This window comes from Eulemur rufifrons, chromosome 20 (genome assembly GCF_041146395.1).
Source record: "Eulemur rufifrons isolate Redbay chromosome 20, OSU_ERuf_1, whole genome shotgun sequence".
Lineage (NCBI taxonomy): Eukaryota > Metazoa > Chordata > Mammalia > Primates > Lemuridae > Eulemur > Eulemur rufifrons.
In genome coordinates this window covers 25275769-25295202 of record NC_091002.1, presented here as the reverse complement: position 1 = coordinate 25295202, position 19434 = coordinate 25275769, and the positions used below count along the sequence as shown (strand labels likewise).

Genomic DNA, 19434 nt, shown 5'->3' with positions numbered 1-19434 from the left:
CTAAAAGTTCATTTTTCTTCTGATTTAAAAAAAATTAATTTCTTTGACACATTTTCATAGCCCCTAAAAGTATGGTGAGCTGTGTGCACTGTGCCTCCTATGTTAATGGATAAGTTGGCCCTGCTACCAACCCAACGCTTCTGAACACAGAGCTGGGAAGAGGCGTTCAGTGGCTCACCATTTGCCAGTGTTTCTATGGTGCAGATAAAATCGATGTGCACAACCTCAAGAGCAGATATAATAGTAAAATATAGTAAAATAATTAAGAAGTGATGAGTTTTGGGTATTACCTGCATTTTAATACAATTTATTTCATTTTAAATTTACATTAATATAATTTGACTTTCAATAATGCTCGTGTTCAACACTTGGCTCACAGCTAGCTCCCGCACACCACTGCCTTCTGGTGTCCCTTAATCTCCCAAACAACTTTCACTTGAATCCTTGTCTCCGAGTCTGCTTCAAGGCAAAACCAAACCAAGACACAGGAAAATAAACTTCCGGGTTAAGCCACTGTTATTCTGGAGGTCACAGCTGGACCTATTCCCAACTGATTGAGTGAGGCTTGCAATTAATTCATAACACATTCAACAAACATTTTTTGAGCATACGCTTAATAGAGACATAGTTGGGAACAACACAGACCCAGCCCAGGCCTTCATGGAGATAAAAATAATGAAATTTTATGCATATATTGGAGTGGTCAGGGAACACCTTGGAGGAGGTGACAGTGGAGCTAAAACACACACAGGAGGAGACAGCCACACAAAACGTTGACAGAGAGTATTTCAGATAAAGGAACTGCAAGCACAAAGACCCTGAGGTGCGATGAACTTGGCAGGTTCCAGGGAGGTCTGTGTGGCTGGAGCGTGGTGAGGGAAGCGGAGAATGGTAGGAGACCAGGTCAGATCCCGCAGGGCCTTGTATGATCCGGGATTTTACGGTGAGGACCCAGGATATCACCTTAACTGCATTGAAAACACTCCAGAGTTTTAAACAGGGGAGTAACATGGTCTAATTCTGGTTTTTGAAAGACCGAGTTGGCTGCTAACTGGAGAATAGAGATTAGAGGTGACGAGAGTGGAAGTGGGAAAAGCAGGTAGGAGGCTCCCGTGGAGGGCTGGGGCGGAGAGAGGAGGTGGCTCGTGCAAGGAGGGCACAGTGGATTGTTGTAAATGGCCCCCAATGAATCATGCCTCCTTGAATTCATGCCTTTGTGTGGTCCCCACCCGATTGACTTTGAACTGACTTTGCGACTTGTTTTACCCAAAACAATGTGACAGAACTGATGAGAATTCTGAGGCTTAGGCCTTCAGAAGCCTTGCAGCTTTCATTGTCACTCTCGTGGACCCCTGAGACCACAATGTGAAGAAGCCTGGGCTACACTCCTTTTTTTTTTTGTATACTTGACAAATAAAAATTGTATATATTTAAGGTGTACAACGTGATGTTCTGATATATATACACACACACACATTGTGAAATGATTGCTGCAATCAAGCTAATTAACATATCCAGCTCCTCGCATCTTTACGATTCTGTGTGTGTGGTGAGAACACGTAAGATCAACTCTCTTAGCAAATTTCTACTGTAAAATACAGTATTGTTAACTACAGTCACCATGCTGTACAACTTATTAGATCTCCACAACTTACTCATCCCACATAACTGGACCTTTGTCCCCTTTGACCAGTATCATCCCATTTCACCCTCCTCCTAACCTCTGGAAACCACCAATCCACTCTCTGCTTCTACGATTTTGACTTTTTTTAGATTCCACCTAAGTGAGACCATGCAGCATTTGTCTTTTTGTGTCTGGTTTATTTCATTTAGCATAATGTCCTCCAAGTTCATCCATATTGTTGCTAAATGGCAGGATTTTCTTCTCTTTAGGGCTGAATAATATTCAACTGTGTATATATGCCACATTTTCTTTATCATTCACCCACTGTTGGACACTTAGGTTGTTTCCATATCTTGGCTATTGTGAATAATGCTGCAATGAACATTGGGGGAATATATTTATTTAATTCCCTTTGGATGCATATCCAAAAAAGTGGGATTGCTATATCATATGGTAGTTCTATTTTTAATGTTTTGAGGAACTTCCATACTGTTTTCCATAATAGCTATACCAATTTACATTTCTACCAACAGTGTACAAGAGTTCCCTTTGCTCCACATCCTTGCCAACACTTGTTATCTTTTGACTTTTTGATAATAGCCCTTCTAACAGGTGTGAGATATATCTCATTGTGGTTTTGATTTACATTTCTCTGGTGATTAATGACGTTGAGTGCTTTTCCATTTGCCTGTTGGTCGTTTGTATATCTCCTTTGAAGAAATATCTGTTCAGATCCTTTGTGCATTTGAAATCAGGTTATTTGCTATTGACTTGAGTTCCTTAGATAATTTGGATATTAACCCCTCATCAGATAATATTTAGTTTGCAAATATTTTCTCCTATTCTGTAGGTTGCCTTTTTACTCTGTTGATTGTTTCCTTTGCTGTACAGAGCTTTTTAGTTTGATGCAATCTCACCTTTTTTTTGCTTTTGTTGCCTATGCTTTTGGTGTCATATCCAAAAAAAAAAAAAAAAATCATTGCTCAGGCTAGTGTCAAGAAGCTTTTCCAGGCCAGGTGTGGTGGCTCATGCCTGTAATCCCTAAATATCTGGGAGGCTGAGGCAGGAGGATTGCTTGAGCTCAGGAGTTCGAGACCAGCCTGAGCAAGAGCAAGACTCCATCTCTACTAAAAATAGAAAGAAATTAGCTGGACAACGAAAAATATATAGAAAAAATTAGCCGGGCATGGTGGCACATGCCTGTAGTCCTAGCTACTCAGGAGGCTGAGGCAGGAGGATCACCTGAGCCCAGGAGTTTGAGGTTGCTGTGAGATAGGCTGATGCCACGGCACTCTAGCCTGGGTGACAGAGCAAAACTCTGTCTCAAAAAAATAAATAAAAAAAGAACCTTTTCTCCTATGTTTTCTTCTAGTAGTATTAGAGTTTCAGGCCTTATGTTTAAGTTCTTGATCTATTTTCAGTTGATTTTTGCATATGATATGAAATAAAAGTCCAATTCCATTCTTTTGCACGTGGATATCCACATTACCCAGCAGCATTTATTGAAGAAACTATGTTAAATAGAATAAACCAGACACAAAAGGACAAATATTGTACAATCCCACTTATATGCCGTAACTAGCATAGGCAAATTCATAGAGACAGAAAGTACACTGGTGGCTGCCAGAGCCTGGGGGGAGGGTGTAACGGGGAGTTAATGTTTAATAGTTACAGAGTTACAGTTTGGGAAGATGAAAGATTCTGGAGATGGATGATGGTAGAGATTGCACAACATTGTGAATGTACTTGATACCATTGATTGTGCACTTAAAAATAATTAAAATGATAAATATTTTGTTATATATATTTTACTACAATAATTTTTTTTTTTTTTACTTAGAGTCTTGCTCTGTCTCTCTGAGTGGAGTGCAGTGGCATCATCGTAGCTCACTGGAACCTCAAACTTCTGGGCTCAAGCGATCCTCCTGCCTCAGCCTCCCAAGTAGCTAGGACTACAGGTGTGCCATGATGCCCAGATAATTTTTCTATTTTTAGTAGAGACGGGGTCTTGCTCTTGCTTAGGCTGGTCTTGAACTCCTGAGCTCAAGCAATCCTCCTGCCTTGGCCTCCCAGAGTGCTAGGATTACAGATGTGAGCCACTGTGCCCCACCAAAAAAATTTTTTGAGAAAAAAAAGAAACTTGCCCATGTTATGGGGCTTCATGAGTGGTAGAGATGGGATCTGAACCCAAGCAGTCTAGCTCCAGGATTCTAGCTTATGTCACCAAAGGAGATTGGGATATTGAAAGCCCTTTGGGGAAAAAATACAAAGCATAAGGAGAGGAAAAATGGAAATACTGAATAATAACACGCCATATATGGAGCTTTGTTTCTTATCAGTCAACCCTCTTCAGGCAGCCAGAAATGGTGGGAACCACCCAGATTCAAGCTCCAAGAAAACTAATTGCAAGTCTGGAATCTAGTCTTACTCTCTGGAAGACTGCAGCAAATCCCTCCTAAATGCTCAAACTTCTTCCCTTTGTGGATATCTGATCTGCCACTACTCAGGATGGATGTGTGGGTCACAAGAGTTAAAAAGTGTGTGTTTCAATGATCTATTACTACATAAAAAACTACTCCCAAAACCTAAAACAAATGGGCTCAGCTGGGCAGTTTTTTTGTTCCACATGGTGTTAATGAAGTTATCAGTGGTCTTCAAAAAGTTCATGGAAAAATGCATATTTCAAAAAAAATTATGCATTGGTTTTTAATTTTTTTCCACCACAATAAACTCATACTAACTTGTTATAACATGTCTGAACAGGATCTACTTTGAGACACTTAGAAGGATAAGACATCATTTTGAAAAGAGCTGCATCAGAGCAACATGAATTCTGCTAAAATTTAAGCAAGAACAAACACCAACTTTACGGTAAAGCTTGAGTGGAAGAATGGTGAAATCATTCTTTCTTTATGGGGACAATCATTCTTTATGTTGACAATGCCCCAAAGAAATCAGCAGTTCACAAATGGATAACTCATTTTAAGAAGGGATGAGACGATGTTGAAGATGAAGTCCATAGAAGCAGACCATCCACATCAATTTGCAAGGAAAAAATTCATCTTGTTCATGCCCTTGAAGAGGTTCAATGATAACAAGTAGAAACAATAGCCAACACCGTAGACATCTCAATGGGTTCAGCTTACACAGTTCTGACTGAAAAATTAAAGTTAAGCTAACTTTCCACTCAATAGGTGCCAAAACCCTTGCACCTAGATCAGCTGCAGACAAGAGAAGAGCTTGTAATGGAAATTTTAAATGAGTAGGATCAAGATCCTGAAGCATTTCTTTGAAAAATTGTAACAGGAGATGAAACATGGCTTTAGCAGTATGATTCTGAAAACAAAGCACAATCACAGCAATGGCTGCCAAGAGGTGGATGTGTCCAGTCAAGGCAAAGGTGGACCGATCAAGAGCAAAGGTCATGGCAACAATTTTGGGGGATGCCCAAGGCATTCTGCATGTTGACTTTCTGGAGGCCTGAAGAATGATAACATCTGTTTATTACAAGAATGTTTTGAGAAATGTTTGCCAGAGCTTTAGCAGAAGAATGCCTGGGAAAGCTTCACCAGAGAGTCCTTCTCCACCCTGACAATGTTCTTGCTCATTCCTCTCCTCAAACAAGGGCAATTTTGTGAGAGTTTTGATGGGAAATCATTAGGCATATACCTTACAGTCCTGATTTGGCTCCTTCTGACTTCTTTTTGTTTCCTAATTTTAAAAAATCTTTAAAGGGAATCTTCTTTAGTTAATAATGTAAAAAAGACTGCATCGACATGGTTAAATTCCCAGGACCCTCACTTCCTTAGGGATGTACTAAATGGCTGGTATCATCACTTACAAAAGTGTCTTGGACTTCATAGAATTTTTGTTGAGAAATAAAGTTTATATTTATATTTTTATCTTTTAATTCCACTTTTCCACTAGCTTTTTAAAGTCCCGTCATGCTGCTTTTCATTCATTCATTTAATAATGTATTGTATTGGGCACCTACCATATTCTCAAAGGAGTCTACAAAAGCTTACACTGACAATTATTTATTGAATACATCCTATGTAATATTATGTCACTGACTCCTCCCCATAAGCCTATGGTGACAGTAAAATAATACTCTTCCCATTTTACAGATGAGAATGAGGCTAAGCAAGGTTAAATAAAAGACAGGGTCTACCCTCATAGAGATTACAGTCTATTAGAAAGGATATAGGATACTCAAGTAAATAATTAAATATATAATTACAAATCATTCTCGGAGTCAGGCTGCTATTGGAGCCCGGTGCCTACCCCTCTCCCCCAAATCAAGGTATCAGGTAACCCTGGCAACGGGTCTTCCTGCCAACAATAAAGATGGCACCCAGAGAGTAAGTGCGTTTCCACACACCCCCATTACCCACAATGCAGCGGTGTACGGGAAGCGCAGTCTCTGCCAGGAGCTAATATGGCTCCCATAGTTACACTGTTTTTTCTCTTCACCTAATCAGCGACCTGACTGCCCAGACCAGGCTGTCAAGCAGAATCTAAATCCCTTTTGCCCCTCTGCTGACTGCTACTACAGGAGCAATGGAAGCCGGACGACCACTTTGCGGTGTTAAACTCCGTAACCAGGGAAGCAGCACTTCCGCTGACGTCATCACGCCGACACGTGGATCCAAGATGGCGGCGGCGATGGTGAGTGAAGGAGACTCCGGGAGCCGGAGCTGAAGCGGGGCCCTCCGGGGTATCCTAGGACCTTCCAGCACCTCATGCCTGGCCTTGAGCCACCTCCAGGAGCTCTGGCTCAGGCCTGAGGGTCATCTCTGACTGGGGTCGCCTCCCCCAAATTTCCCCTCCCCGGCCTTGGCCCCACACTCAGGCTTGTCAAGGCCCGGAGTTTTGCGGGAAGCGCCGTTTCGGAGGGAGACCTCGGCTACTGTCTCCGCCGTTTCCCATTCCTACTTTGGTCCCCGCCCCGTGACCCTCATTTTCCATTTTCGCTTCCCAGCCCCGACCCCTCCGAAGAACCCCCCATTATTCCCACCTTCGCTCCTCCCCCTCACGTCCAGACCCTGCTGTCCCCGCCTCCCTAGCATCCTGACCAGTTCGCCGATGTGACCTCTCTGACCAGACTCCCAGCCCAAGCCCTGTTTTCGCTTCCACCCACAACTGTCCCCATCGCTCACCGCTCTTCACTGCCGCTACTCCAGAGCATGTCTTCACCTACCCCACCCCCATCTTCCATCCCTAGTCTCTCCCCTACCCTTCCTGTCTTCTCTCAACTCCCTGCCTGTCTCCTAGGGACCTTTAATCTCATTGGTTCTCAAACTTTGCCTAAGAATCTCAGGTGTATGTGGGGAGGCAAGTTAAAAATGCAGTTTCCTGAGCTCCACTCCCAAAGATTCTAATTATGTAGGGTTAGGTGATGTCCAGGAACCTGTACTTTTATAAGCACTCCAGTGATTATGGTGAAGGTGGTCTGCGAACTAGGTTTGGAAAAACACTTTAGCCCCACCTGGCTGCCTCCCCTTCCCATGCTCCTGCAGGGCCACACACACAGCTCCTTGGGGATGAAGGCTTATTATAATGAAGCTTGCTTGTTAGGATGAAGCCTCTGTGTGGATGAGGGTGGAGTTAAGAACTGTGAAGGTGTTTCAGAACTTGCAGGCTCTTGGTACAGAACCCTAGAAGTAAATCTTTGAAGGACTGGCCTTTCTTCCAGAAGTTAAGCTTAAATTCTGCTTGTCAAGGCACCAGAACTAAAATTGGAGTCACTTAGTCCAAAATTATTTCCTGGATCTTCCTATATACTGCTTCCTCAGCAGATAAGTTCATCCTGGGAGTGAATGACAAAGAAGACACAGAGAAAAGAAAATGACATTTGCTTTAGCAAACGAAAATTCTTGTTTAAGTTCTTCAGAGTTGGTTTTCTCCAAACAGGTGGATTATTGACTGGTAACAGGTTTCCTTCGTTCTGTTAGTTGACTGATAACTTATCTTTTTTGTTTAATGAGGGGTTCCTTATTTAGAACTTCAGAAGTCAGGTAAAAGATTTCACAGCCTTACCTAATTTCTATGGTCTCACCACCAGTGGGACAAATCCCAAAGTGGTGTGTTGAAACCCATTTGTTTTCATACCACATTCAGAACAAGGATGGTGTAAGAACTTTACAGGAAGTCACACCCTCTCTTGCCATAGGCAAAAAGTTCAATAAAATGGTATTTATAGCACTGCAGTGGGAAAATACTGCTTTGTTCAGAGATTTTTAAGAGGTTGTAAGCTAGCAGTATTTAGTACACAGCTATTTAATCAAATATTTGAGTGCCTTCTCTTCCAGGAACTAGGGATGTAGTTGTGAATTAGAGAGTCAAGGTTCCCTACCCTTGTGGAGCTTTTCTAGTCTGAAGAGACAGGCAGTGAACAAGTAAATACATGAATGAGATAATGTCACTAGTAAGTGCTATGAAGACAGCAAAGTGAAGTGATAGTTATTGGGGGTGAGTGGGTGACACAACTACTTTGGATTGAGGGGTCAGAGAAGTCTTCTCAGAAGGTGACATGAGTTGAAACTTAATTGACAAGAAGGAACCAGCCAGGCAACGAGTGTTCCAGGCAAAGGAAATGGCAAGTCTAAAGCGCTAAGGTGCGAGAGAGCTTGGTATGTTTGAGGAATACACAAAAGGCAGGAGGGGTTGAAGCATGGTGAGGGGTGGGGGCAGGAGAGAATGATACAAAATGAAACTGGAGGGAGGCAAGAGCAACTGTATTTCTGGAAGCATTCCTGTAATTGGATTGGATTGTCATCTACAGTTTGCAGTCTGTGGATTGCACTATGAAATCTGTTAAGGCTGCTTCCCCTTCCCACCCCCTCAAGAACAGTACCTTAGGGGAGCCAGCTTGTTCTTAGTCTGCAGAGAGGCCGTGGAAAGGAGTTTGGATTGTATTCTAAGCACAGTGATTTAGTGTTTGTTGTGCCTCCTGGGAATATTGTACTATGTTTCCATGCTGAAAACAGTAACTGATTTCAAGAAACTGAGTATGTAATGTATACAGTGACCCACATAGGCCAGTTTAAAGGGTGCACATGACTAGGTGCAGTGGCTCACATCTGTAATCCTAGCACTCTGGGAGACTGAGGTGGGAGGATCGCTTTAGCCTATGAGTTTGAGGTTGCAGCGAGCTATGATGATGCCACTGCACTCCAGCCCAGGCCACAGAGTGAGACCTTGTCTCAAAAAAAAAAAAAAAAAGTGGGGGCACGGGGAGTGCATATGACAAACTTCCTATTTGGTGCAATAGTGAAAAGGCGTGGAAACAGTTTATTTACAGGGGTATGTGAGTAAGGGGCAAAGTGAAGTCACAGATAGACTTGAGTTTGGGCTGTGTCAGCACTTTATTACAGGGAAGTCAGAACAGTCCCCACAGCTTCGTACACACCCTCATTTCCCAACCACTGGGAGTGGGGATGTATAGGTCTACTTGGAGTGTATAGGTTTCTGAGGCAAGTCATACAACCGAAAAGGAACTAAGCTGGTGAATTCAGTGGCCGTGGGAACAGGTGGGGTTTTTGGTTGAGTCTTTTGTTTTGAAAGTTAGGGTTGTGGCTACAAGTTTCAAGTATTTATGGGCTTTCTCCTCCCTCTCTTTCCTTGGTGAATGGCTCTTCTTCCCCAAGGGTTGGGCTGCCATTCCCCAGGACTGTGTTAACGTAGTGGATGTTTCCTGAACCTGCAGGGCAAGACTTCATAGAAGACGGCTGGGCTAAACTGAAGTTCTCCTAGATTTTCCTGCCTGCCTCCTTCCCTGGATTTAGACTGCTGAATAAAGTTAGAGGATAAGGAGTTGGTCTAGCTGAGTCTGAATTAAGGGGCAGGCGCATATCTCCCTCTGTGGAAAACTGTTCTTGGGAATATTATTTTGTTGGAACTTGGGACATGTCCATTGAGTACATTTGTAAGCATCTCAGGAATCTAGCAACTTGATTTTGGAGAATCAAACTCGGTACTTCTTCACATACATCATTGTTCACACCGTTTCGGTTTTTTTATAAGGCTTGTTTATAGATATAATTCATATGCCATAAACTTCACCGTTTTAAAGTTTACAGTTTAGTGTGATTTAGTATATTCACAAGGTCGTACAACCATCCCATTGTCTAATTCCAGAACATGTTCATCACCCCAAAAAGAAACATTAGTAATCACTCCCCACTCTTTCCTTCCCCCAGCCCCTGGCAACCATTAATTTACTTTCATTCTCTATGGATTTGCCTATTCTGGACATTACATATAAAGAGAATTATATGTGGTCTTTTGAGCCTGGCTTCTTAGCATAATGTTTTCACAGTTCATCCATGTTGTAGTATGTGTCAGTACTTCATTCCTTTTTATGGCTAAATATTCCATTGTATGGATCTAACACAATTTGTTTATCCATTCATCAGTTAGTGGACATTTTGAATTATTTCCACTTTTTTGGCTGTTATGTATAATGCTGCTGTGAACATTCATATGCAAGTTCTTGTGTGTAAACATATGTTTTCCATTTTCTAGGGTATATACCTAGGAATGTAATCATTGGGTCATTTCACACTGTTTTGAGGTTACTTGGGTTTGATCCAGTCCAGAAACAGAGAAATGGACTGAATGACGCTGAGGTTCCTTTGAGCTGATGGAGGCAGTGCCAGCCACTCCTCCCAGCCCCAGTCAAAAGCATAGAATTGTTTTTAGTGGTGGAGTCTAGTGCTAACCGTAGGGCAGCTGGATGGTAAAGTCCTGGAACAGGAGGCCAGAGCCCTGGACTCTGCCACCAGTCTTGTGTGTGGGAAGTTGCTGTTTCTTCTGGAGCTCATATATGAGTGGGCATTAGCTGATTGTAGAAGGAGCACTGGAGCAGGAGTCAGCAGCCTGAGCATGGTCTCAACACCTCGCTTGATTCACCACGTGGCCTGGGGCAAATTACTTTGGCTTTGTTGGCCTGTTTTCCGCATGTCATATATGAAATTAAGGTTTGGACTTGATGACTTCTAAATTCCAAGTTGAAAATTCTGTGGTTTGGAATACTTGAACTTAAGGTGACTTTTGTTATTTGCCTATAAAATCCAATTTTTTTTTCCCCCATGAATATATCCCTGTGATCTTTCAAAGCTACTGTCTTGTCTTGGTTGTGTTGTCCAATCTCTCGAGCTGCCTCACCTGGCACATATTCTACAGGAGCCACTGTGTCCTTGGAGCTGAGGTGCCGACACCAGGCCTTGGTTAAAGGTGTTTCTCTGAGGAGTCTCGTTAAAGGAATGCCCTTAATCCCCTTAGGAAGTACAGGAGGAGGTAGAGCAGCATTAAGTTGCCTCTTGGTTTCTATTTTACAACTTGGACAAACGTTCCCCTTTGATCTTGGCATTAAAGAAGCAGGTCACAGAATGTTGGAGAAAGTTGAGTTTTGATCTCTGGGCACTGGCAGGAAGGTGGGAAGGACCCAGAATGAGCAGGGCCATCTGGCCACAGATGAATAATAGGAGCCACCTACCACCTCCATACCTGCTTTGATCCCTGAACCATTTGTTGACACTAGTGTTTCCCAAATGGAGCATCGATGGGGACACCCAGGACTTCTCAATTCCGTCTCATTCCTCTTCATTGCTTCCTTCTCTGCCTTCCTAACATGGCTTCTCACCTATGCCTGATTGCATTAAACTGACAGACCTCCCAGAGCTTGAAATTCTGGTCTTAGATTTAGCCTAAGAATCTAGGCTAGAACCCCACCTCTGACGTTATGATTACTTTTGTGACTTTGGACTGGTTTTGTGATTTGGGGCAAACTATTTGCCCTTTAAGCCTCAATTACCTTATTTAAAATTTTTTTATTATAGTAAAATGTACCTAAAATTTACCATTTTAATCATACAGTTCAGTGGCATTAAGTACATTCACATTATTACGCAACTGAATGCAACGATTCATCTCCAGAACTTTTTCGTCATCTCATACTGAATCAGTTTCCTTATTTTTGAAACAGGATGCTACTCTCCTCAAAGGATTGTAGTGATGATTAAATGAAATGTGAGACTGAGGCACAAAGAGGGTGCTCTGTAACTTTACTCCAAGATTTGAAATGTCCCTGAGGTGAACTGTCTAAGCCTGTTGCTTGGGCTAGCTGAGAGTTCTTTTATAAATACCCGATGAGGAGAGGGAAGAGCAGTGCATTTCTGCACTTTCTGGCCTCGAGATGTAAGTCTGGTTGCCTGTTGCTTTGTGAAGGCAGTTATTAGTTTCACCTGGATTTCCACAGCCTGCTGCAGCTTTTCCCCTACTCCCAAATAACAGTTTTTGAGCCTTTTTATGTGTCTCTGCTCTACAGCTACTGTGTTTTATGGGCTCTGAAAGAAAGGCTACATTTTCAGAGTCTCCTGTGGCTAATTTGGCTTTGGTTTTTGTTTTGTTTGTTGGGGGTTTTTTCTCTCTGTGAGTTCTCTAGCTCCATGGAGTTGCTTGGTAAGTGGTCTTTGGCTGTCGTTAGCCTTCATTCATGTGTGATTGAATTCTTAGGGAGGTTTAACTGATTGGGTAATTGATTTCAGTTAACTGTTAGTAAACTGTACCCCCAAAGCCTTTTTATTTTTGTTTGTTTGTTTGTTTGTTTGTTTCTTTCTTTCTTTTTTTGTTTCATGGGGAACAGTTACATGGTCTTAAAATGGTGACTGTATCTTTGAGAAAGAAAAAGAAGAATCTAACTTCCTGTTAAGGAAGGTGCTGCTGCTTTTGCAGGAGGAAAAGCATGAAACAGAAACCAAAAAGGCCATTCTGATTGGCCAGACTGGATTGCTAGGTGACACTATTTATGGGAAAGGAGATTGCAAGACATAGGGTTCCAGAAAAGAAAAAGTTAACTTCTGGTTACAGAGAAATGTGAATGAATGAAATAATTTTTAGTTTTTAAGGGAAACTTCCTATTTTCTTTGGAAGAAGTGTTCACACCTTGCAAACAGTGGAGTAAATCTGGGGTGGTTAGGGGTATTTTTTTAGTCCTAGCAGCCCTTCTTCATTGGGTAGCTCTTTGGAAGAGGTTTTTCTGAATGCCTAACCCCCAAGAATAAAACAGGGACAGAAAGACCTTGATTCTTGTTCTCTTGAGCTTTATAACTTTCCGGGTCACCCATGTCTTTGCCGGTGATGGAGTGTTAGATTACACCACAAAGGGCTTCTAGATTGCCATCACCTTGTTCCTTGACAGGCTGCATTTGCCGTCTCGTGATTGGAAACCAAGTAGTAAAAGCAAAATGATGTTGAAAGGGCTGGTTCACATCCCTTAGGACTCCCACTCCTTTCATGGCTCAGAACATGCAGAAGATGTTACTAAACATTTAATTGACTTTTTAGACTGACCTTCACATGGGAGTTACTGAGTTGATCGAATAAAAATTAAAGGAAGACATAAAGGAATTTCCCAAGAAGCAGGTACTTTGCTACTCCTTACCTTCCTTACAGAAATGAGCCGTGGGTCATACATCCTTTATCAGGCCATCAGCGCTGTAGAGGGTAATGAAGTCATAGAATCACAAAAAGTTGGAATATCCAGTATAGGGGTCGTATCAAGGGCCCATGAACTTCTAGGTCCTTGATTCTCCTGGAATGATATGTCACATTCTGTGTATCAGAATGGTTTTTTCTGGTAACAGGGTCTGTAACTTTTATAACATTCTCAGAGGGCTTTGTGACACCATCCCTGAAGTTAAGAATTGCTGATCTGTCTGGTTACCCACAAACCCGGTGCTAGAATCCCTTCTGTGTCTGTGTCTTTCTTACCTTATGTCTCCCACTTTCTGTACCTCTTCGATGGAACTCATCCTAGTGTTTTTAGAGGCACCCATTTACTTCCCTTCTTAAAATATAAGTGTATTTATTTAGAATAAGGGTGATCCATGTACATGGAAGAAAGTTAGCTAAAAAAGCTATAAAATATTAAAACATGTTGTGTACCATAAGTGTATATAATTTTTATATGTCAATTTTTAAAAAGCTATAAAATGAAAAAGGCACTGGCCTACCCTTAATCCATTTAGCAGAGGTCTTTGATATTTTATTACCTCTCCAGAACATTTTTATGCATATAAAAATGTCTGGTTTTCAAAAAATTTATATTATATAAATTTCCAATGTACACAAAAGTAGAAGAAATAGTGTTAGTATGACTAACTCCCATTATCCATCACTGAGCTTCAATGATTATCATTATGTTGCCAAACTTGTTAAAATCACCCATTGTAACTGTATAGTTCATTGGATTTTAGTAAATGTATAGACTGATGCAACCATCACCATAATGATACAGTGTTTCAGAATATTTCATTGCCCCAGAAAGTTTCCTTACAGTCAAGGGATTGACAGTTGCAATCAGTTCCTGCTCCCACAACTAGCGAACCACTGATCTGGTGTCTCTATAGATTTGTCTTTTTGGGCATTTCATACAATGTACAGACTTTTTGTTTTGCATTGGCTTCTTTTACTTAGCATAATGTTTTTGAGGTTCAGCCCTGTTGTAATGTATTGGTAGTTCATTCCTTTTCATTGCTGAATGGTATTTCATTGTATATGTACTAGATTTTTTTAATTCACTAATTGATGGGTGTTTGGAATGTTTATAATTTTGGACTATTGTGATTAAAGTTGCTATGAACATTCACATACAACTCTTTGTATAGACATGTCTTTTTCTCTTGGGTAAATGCCTAGAATTGGAAATACTATCTAGTATGGTGAGTTTATGTTTAACTTTTTAAGATACTGCCAAACTTTCTAAAGTGGCTGTACCATTTTACATCACCACCAGTTTCTCCACATCCCGGTCTACACTTGTCATGCCATTCTAGGGGATATGTGGTGGTACCTCACAGTGGTTTTTGTTTGCATTTCCCTGTTAACAACATGAACATTTTCTTATGTGCTTATTACCCATTCTTATATCTTCTTTGGTGAAATGGTCTAAACAAATCTTTCGTCCATTTTTTAATTGGATTGTCAGTCGTTTTCTTAAGTTGTAATTGCTCTTTATATATTCTAGATACAAGTCTCTTATCAGATACATGATTTGCAAAGAATTTTCCTCTAGTTTGCAGCCTGTCTTTTCATTTTCTTAATGGCATCTTTGGAAGTGTAAAAGTTTTTAATTTTTATGAAATCTAATTTATTAACATTTTTGTGGACTGAACATTTGGTGTTGTATCTAAGACATCTTTGCCTAACCCGGGATAACAAAGAGTTTCTCTTATCTTTTTTTCTTATATGTTTTTCAGGTTTACCTTTTTTATTTAGGTCTATGATCCATTTTGACTTAATTTGTGTATATGGTCTGAGGTTCCGTGTGTATGTATGTGGCTGCCAAATTGTCCAATCACCATTTGTTGAAAAGGCTGTCCTTTCCCTATTGAGTTGCCTTGACACCTTTGTTGAAAATCAATTTGCTGTAAATATAAAGATTTATCTGTAGACTTTTAATTCTGATCCATTAATCTATGTGCCTATCCTTACCATATGATCTTTATAATAAGTTTAGAAATTGTGTAGTATAAATCCTCCAATTTTGTTAAAGTTTAGATATTCTGGGTCCTTTGTATTTCCATATAAATTTGAGTCAATTTGTCAGTTTCTACAAAAAAGCCTGCTAGAATTTTGATAGGGATTGCATTGACTCTGTAGATCAGTTTGGGGAGAATTGACATCCTAACTATATTGAGTCTTCCAATCCATTAACATGGAATGTCTCCCCAATTACCTAGATTTTCTTTCATTTTTCTTAGCAATGTTTCATAACCTTCAATATATAAATGCTTTTTAAAAATTTGTTCCCATATAAGCCAGGCATGGTGGCTCATGCCTGTAATCCTAGTACTCTGGGAGGCTGAGGCAGGAGGATCACTTGAGCTCAGGAGTTCGAGACCAGCCTGAGCTATAGCGAGACCCGGTCTCTACTAAAAATAGAAAAATTAGCCAGGCGTCTTGTCATGCACCTGTAGTCCCATCTACTCGGGAGGCTGAGGCAGGAGGATCACTTGAGCCCAGGAGTTCAAGGCTGCGGTGACCTATGATTATGCCATTGCACTCCAGCCTGGAAACAGAGGGAGACCCTGTCTCTAAAAAATTTTTTTAAAAAGTAGTTGGTGAACTATTTTCTGTACTGGTTAGAACATGGGCTTTGGGCTTAGATTGCCTGGTACAAACCCTGAGTTAGCCAGGTTAAACCCTGCTTAGTTGCCTCTCTGAGTCTCACTTTCCTGATCTATGAAATGGGAATAATAAGAGTCCCTATCTCATAGGATTTTTGTAAAGATTGCATCATCACATGAAAAGGACCTAGAAATTTGCTGAACACATAATCAGCATTCAGTAAATGTTAGCTACTTTATCAACATCATGTTACAGTCTCATCTTATAATGCGGCTTTCCTGCTTGAAAAGAGCCTACCTGTTCCTCCACATTCTGGCTGCATGGACTTGGACAAGTTATGTTACCTCTGGGTCTCAGAGTAACTGGCAGGCATCTGCAAAAATAGTGACAAAAATCTCCCTGTAGTTGTAGTTGTGAGAATGGCACAAATCAGTGTAAAGTGCTTGGCACAACACAGGGACTCAGAAAGTGGTAAATGGAAGGAAGGGACCGTGTCTGCCACAGTGCCTTGTACTTAGCAGGTGCTCAGTGACTCTGGCTTCTTGCTGCTTTTTAGTGTGCTTTTCCTGCTAGGGTATTATCCTCATTGTGGCGTCTTTTGTTTTTGTTTTTTATGTGTGTGCTTGCTCCATTGGTTTGACAGGCAGGGATACTCACCACTATACTAACAAGGACGGTGGTCCATTGGTTTGAAACTTTGGAACAAACGTGTATTGAAGTCTTTCAGGATTTGCTTTTCATTCTTCTGTAAGCTGAGCTCAGGGAGCCCTCATGTTCCCCAGGGTGGTGTCTTTCAGCGAAATCTAGAGGATTCTGTTTCAGTAGAAGGTAGAACTGAAGTAACTTCTTAGATTTAATTGGCTTGGTAATCAGAGGAGATTGTAATCCTCTGCCCTGGCTTCAGATACCATATCAGATAAGGCAAAATGGTCTGGTGTCTGGCTTGCTAGGAGGAGAAATTCAGACCACATGTTGTTATAAGTAATCATACCTTACATATAAGGGCAGTGGATTACTGGTTAGTTAATAAGTGTGGTCAGAGGTATGTTCTCTTTTGAGCTCCACTTCTACCATATGAGTCTGTCTTAATCAATGAGGACACAGAGCTCAGCAAAGTTGTGTTCCCAAAGCTGCACAGCTGAGGGGTAGGATCCAACTCCCTGCATTTATTTTGGGCCCCCAAGCTTATGCTTTCCCCAGTATATGACAGCTGCCCCCCTATTGATTGTCAGGATGTAGTTTTAAACCTAGTCAAAGAGAAATATAGACCCACTACCCTTCTTCTAAGGGGTTTGTATCATCTAGGATAAACACTTCTACCTGAGCAGTGGTTCTTTTCTCTGACTGCGCTTCAGGATGTCTAGAGCAGTGATCCTTAAACTTTAACTTGGGGAACTTGTTGAGATGCAGGTTCGGATTCACTGTTCTAGGGCGGGGCCTGAGATTCTGCTTCTCTAATAAGCTTCCAGGTAGTGGTAATGCTGCTCCCCACAGGACTCACTTTGAGCAGAAAGGATCTAGAGATCTTTTAAAAATACTGACACCAGGGCCCTATCTCTCAAAGATTCTGACTTATAATTGGTTAGGATAACCAGTAATCTAGGACAAGGCCTTGACATTGGTATATTTTAAAGCTCCCCAGTGGATTGAGAACCACTATCCTAGACATATAAATATGGTTTAGGAGTTAGGTATTCTCAGGGATTCTCAACCTAAGTCCTTGGACACATGGAAAGGTGGAAGGTGTCAAGAACTTAAATGTGAGGAATTTTTATGTTTTTATCAGATTCTCAAGGGGATACAGCAAACACTAATATTAAACCTGTGTATGAGTAGATGGTTTCATATTTTTATAGATCAGAAGTTGGTTGGTGCTTATTATTAATTTGCTTGAGAAGGACTTGAGTTCCCCTATCAACAAAGCCAGACAAGGGATTAGTGCAGGTTAACTCACTATGAGGAGTGCTATAGTTGGAGCTTAAATGAGCACACATTTAAATATTTGCCACACAACTTAAGCAGCAGTCTTTGAACATGTGTAGATGTGAAAGTTCATTTGGGTATTAGGTGATGGTTCCATTCTCTTCCTCTAGTGTCCTCATAGAGATAATAAAATGCCTTGAAAAGTAAGGAAGAAAGAGTCTAATTCTCTCTGTGAGACTCTGAGGGCATTCTTAAAGGAAGAAACATTTCAAGGGTAGGTAAGACTTGAATAAGGCGAGGTCATATGTCAGAAACAACTTGAGTGAGTCTGTTCAAGGGCAGGGACAATCTTTGTGTCTCCCTGAAGGCTTACAAAGATCAGGTGGGAGGTGTTGCCGGAAAGGCCAGCAGGGGGAGGCCCCTCCATACCAAGCTAGGATTACTGTAACCTAGTTGTCCAGACGGTGATATTTTCTTTCATCTTATTTATGAAGTGGTATAAATACTATGTAATCCTTTAAGAAAAATTAGAAGATATAGGTACACAAAAAGGGAAACAGTTCATTACTCAGATAACACATTTTGCCTCCTAAGCATTTTCCCAAAGATAACTTTTTTTTAAGAAAGGGAATCTTACCATACAGTGTTCTATCCTCTGCTTTTTCTACTTAAACCTAAGCTTGAACATTCCCATTCAAGAAATATATCGTCGTTTTTAGTGACTACTTAAATGGATAAATCGACATATCATAGTTTAACCCATTCCACTAATATGGGCTGTTTTATTATCCTAAGTCATGAACAATTTCTCTATTTTAAATAATGCTATAATGATCACCCATTTATATACACATTTTGGCATATTGCCATGTTTTTCTTAACATGTCTAGAATTAGAATTAGAATTAGGATCAAAGAGTATTGGGGAGCTTTCCAAAAGCAATACAGGGTGCCAAATTGACCCCCAGAAGTGTTTGTTTATAATCTATCCAGCTAGATAAGAATACCACACCAGTGACATTTTAATATCTAAAATGAAGAGTGTCATCTGACAGTCATTAGTTATAAGCTGAACTTCTGAATCGCTTTTGGTTGCCAACTTGAGTTATATTCAAAGATTCTATCGTATTGTGAAGATACCCTTTGCCATTTTTCATCTCTTGATCCTTCCTCTAAGATAAATTGGTTTGTAGTTTGTTGATAGTATCTTTGTGTGAGGATTGTCTGTTTTCTGCATTGTTTTTAAAAAATTTAGATTTTTTTTTTTTAAACAACTTTTGGATGGCAGTTTATGCCAGTAATATAGGACTTGCCTTCATTATATTTTGATTAACTAGAATTCAGGTACAAAGGGGAATTAGAGGGGAAAAGAGGGCAGAGTTAATGTTTCCCATGTGAAGCACTAACATTCTAATGACTGACAAATGAGGGAGCAAAGGGTTCCAATGAGGGAGGGCCAGAATCTTCAGATAACTGGTAAAGTGGAGGAAATCTGATGGAGAGGAAATCAGATGCCATGCCCAGCCTACAGTGGGTAGGCTTCCCATCACTATTCAGAGAGAAAGAATAAAAATGTAGGCTGGGCATGGTGTCTCACACCTGTAATCCTAGCACTCTGGGAGGCCAAGCCTGGAGGATCGCTTGAGCTCAGGAGTTTGAAACCAGCCTGAGCAATAGTGAGACCCCATCTCTACTAAAAATAAAAAAAATTAGCCAGACATGGTGGCACACGCCTGTAGTCCCAGCTACTTGGGA

At 40.9% G+C, this 19434-nt stretch overlaps 1 protein-coding gene across 2 annotated transcripts in view; it reads left to right on the top strand.

Moving 5' to 3' along the window:
* The first annotated feature begins 6250 nt into the window (after positions 1-6250).
* The window catches only part of TM9SF4 (transmembrane 9 superfamily member 4), a 46630-nt gene continuing 33446 nt past the window's right edge, over positions 6251-19434 (top strand). The window contains exon 1 of one of the 2 annotated variants that reach the window (XM_069496505.1): positions 6251-6292. In XM_069496505.1, coding sequence (XP_069352606.1) covers positions 6278-6292 — 15 coding nt within the window. In that variant the 5' untranslated portion in view covers positions 6251-6277. Of the gene's footprint in view, positions 6575-19434 lie in introns of both variants that reach the window. The other variant, XM_069496506.1, reaches the window with a different exon arrangement.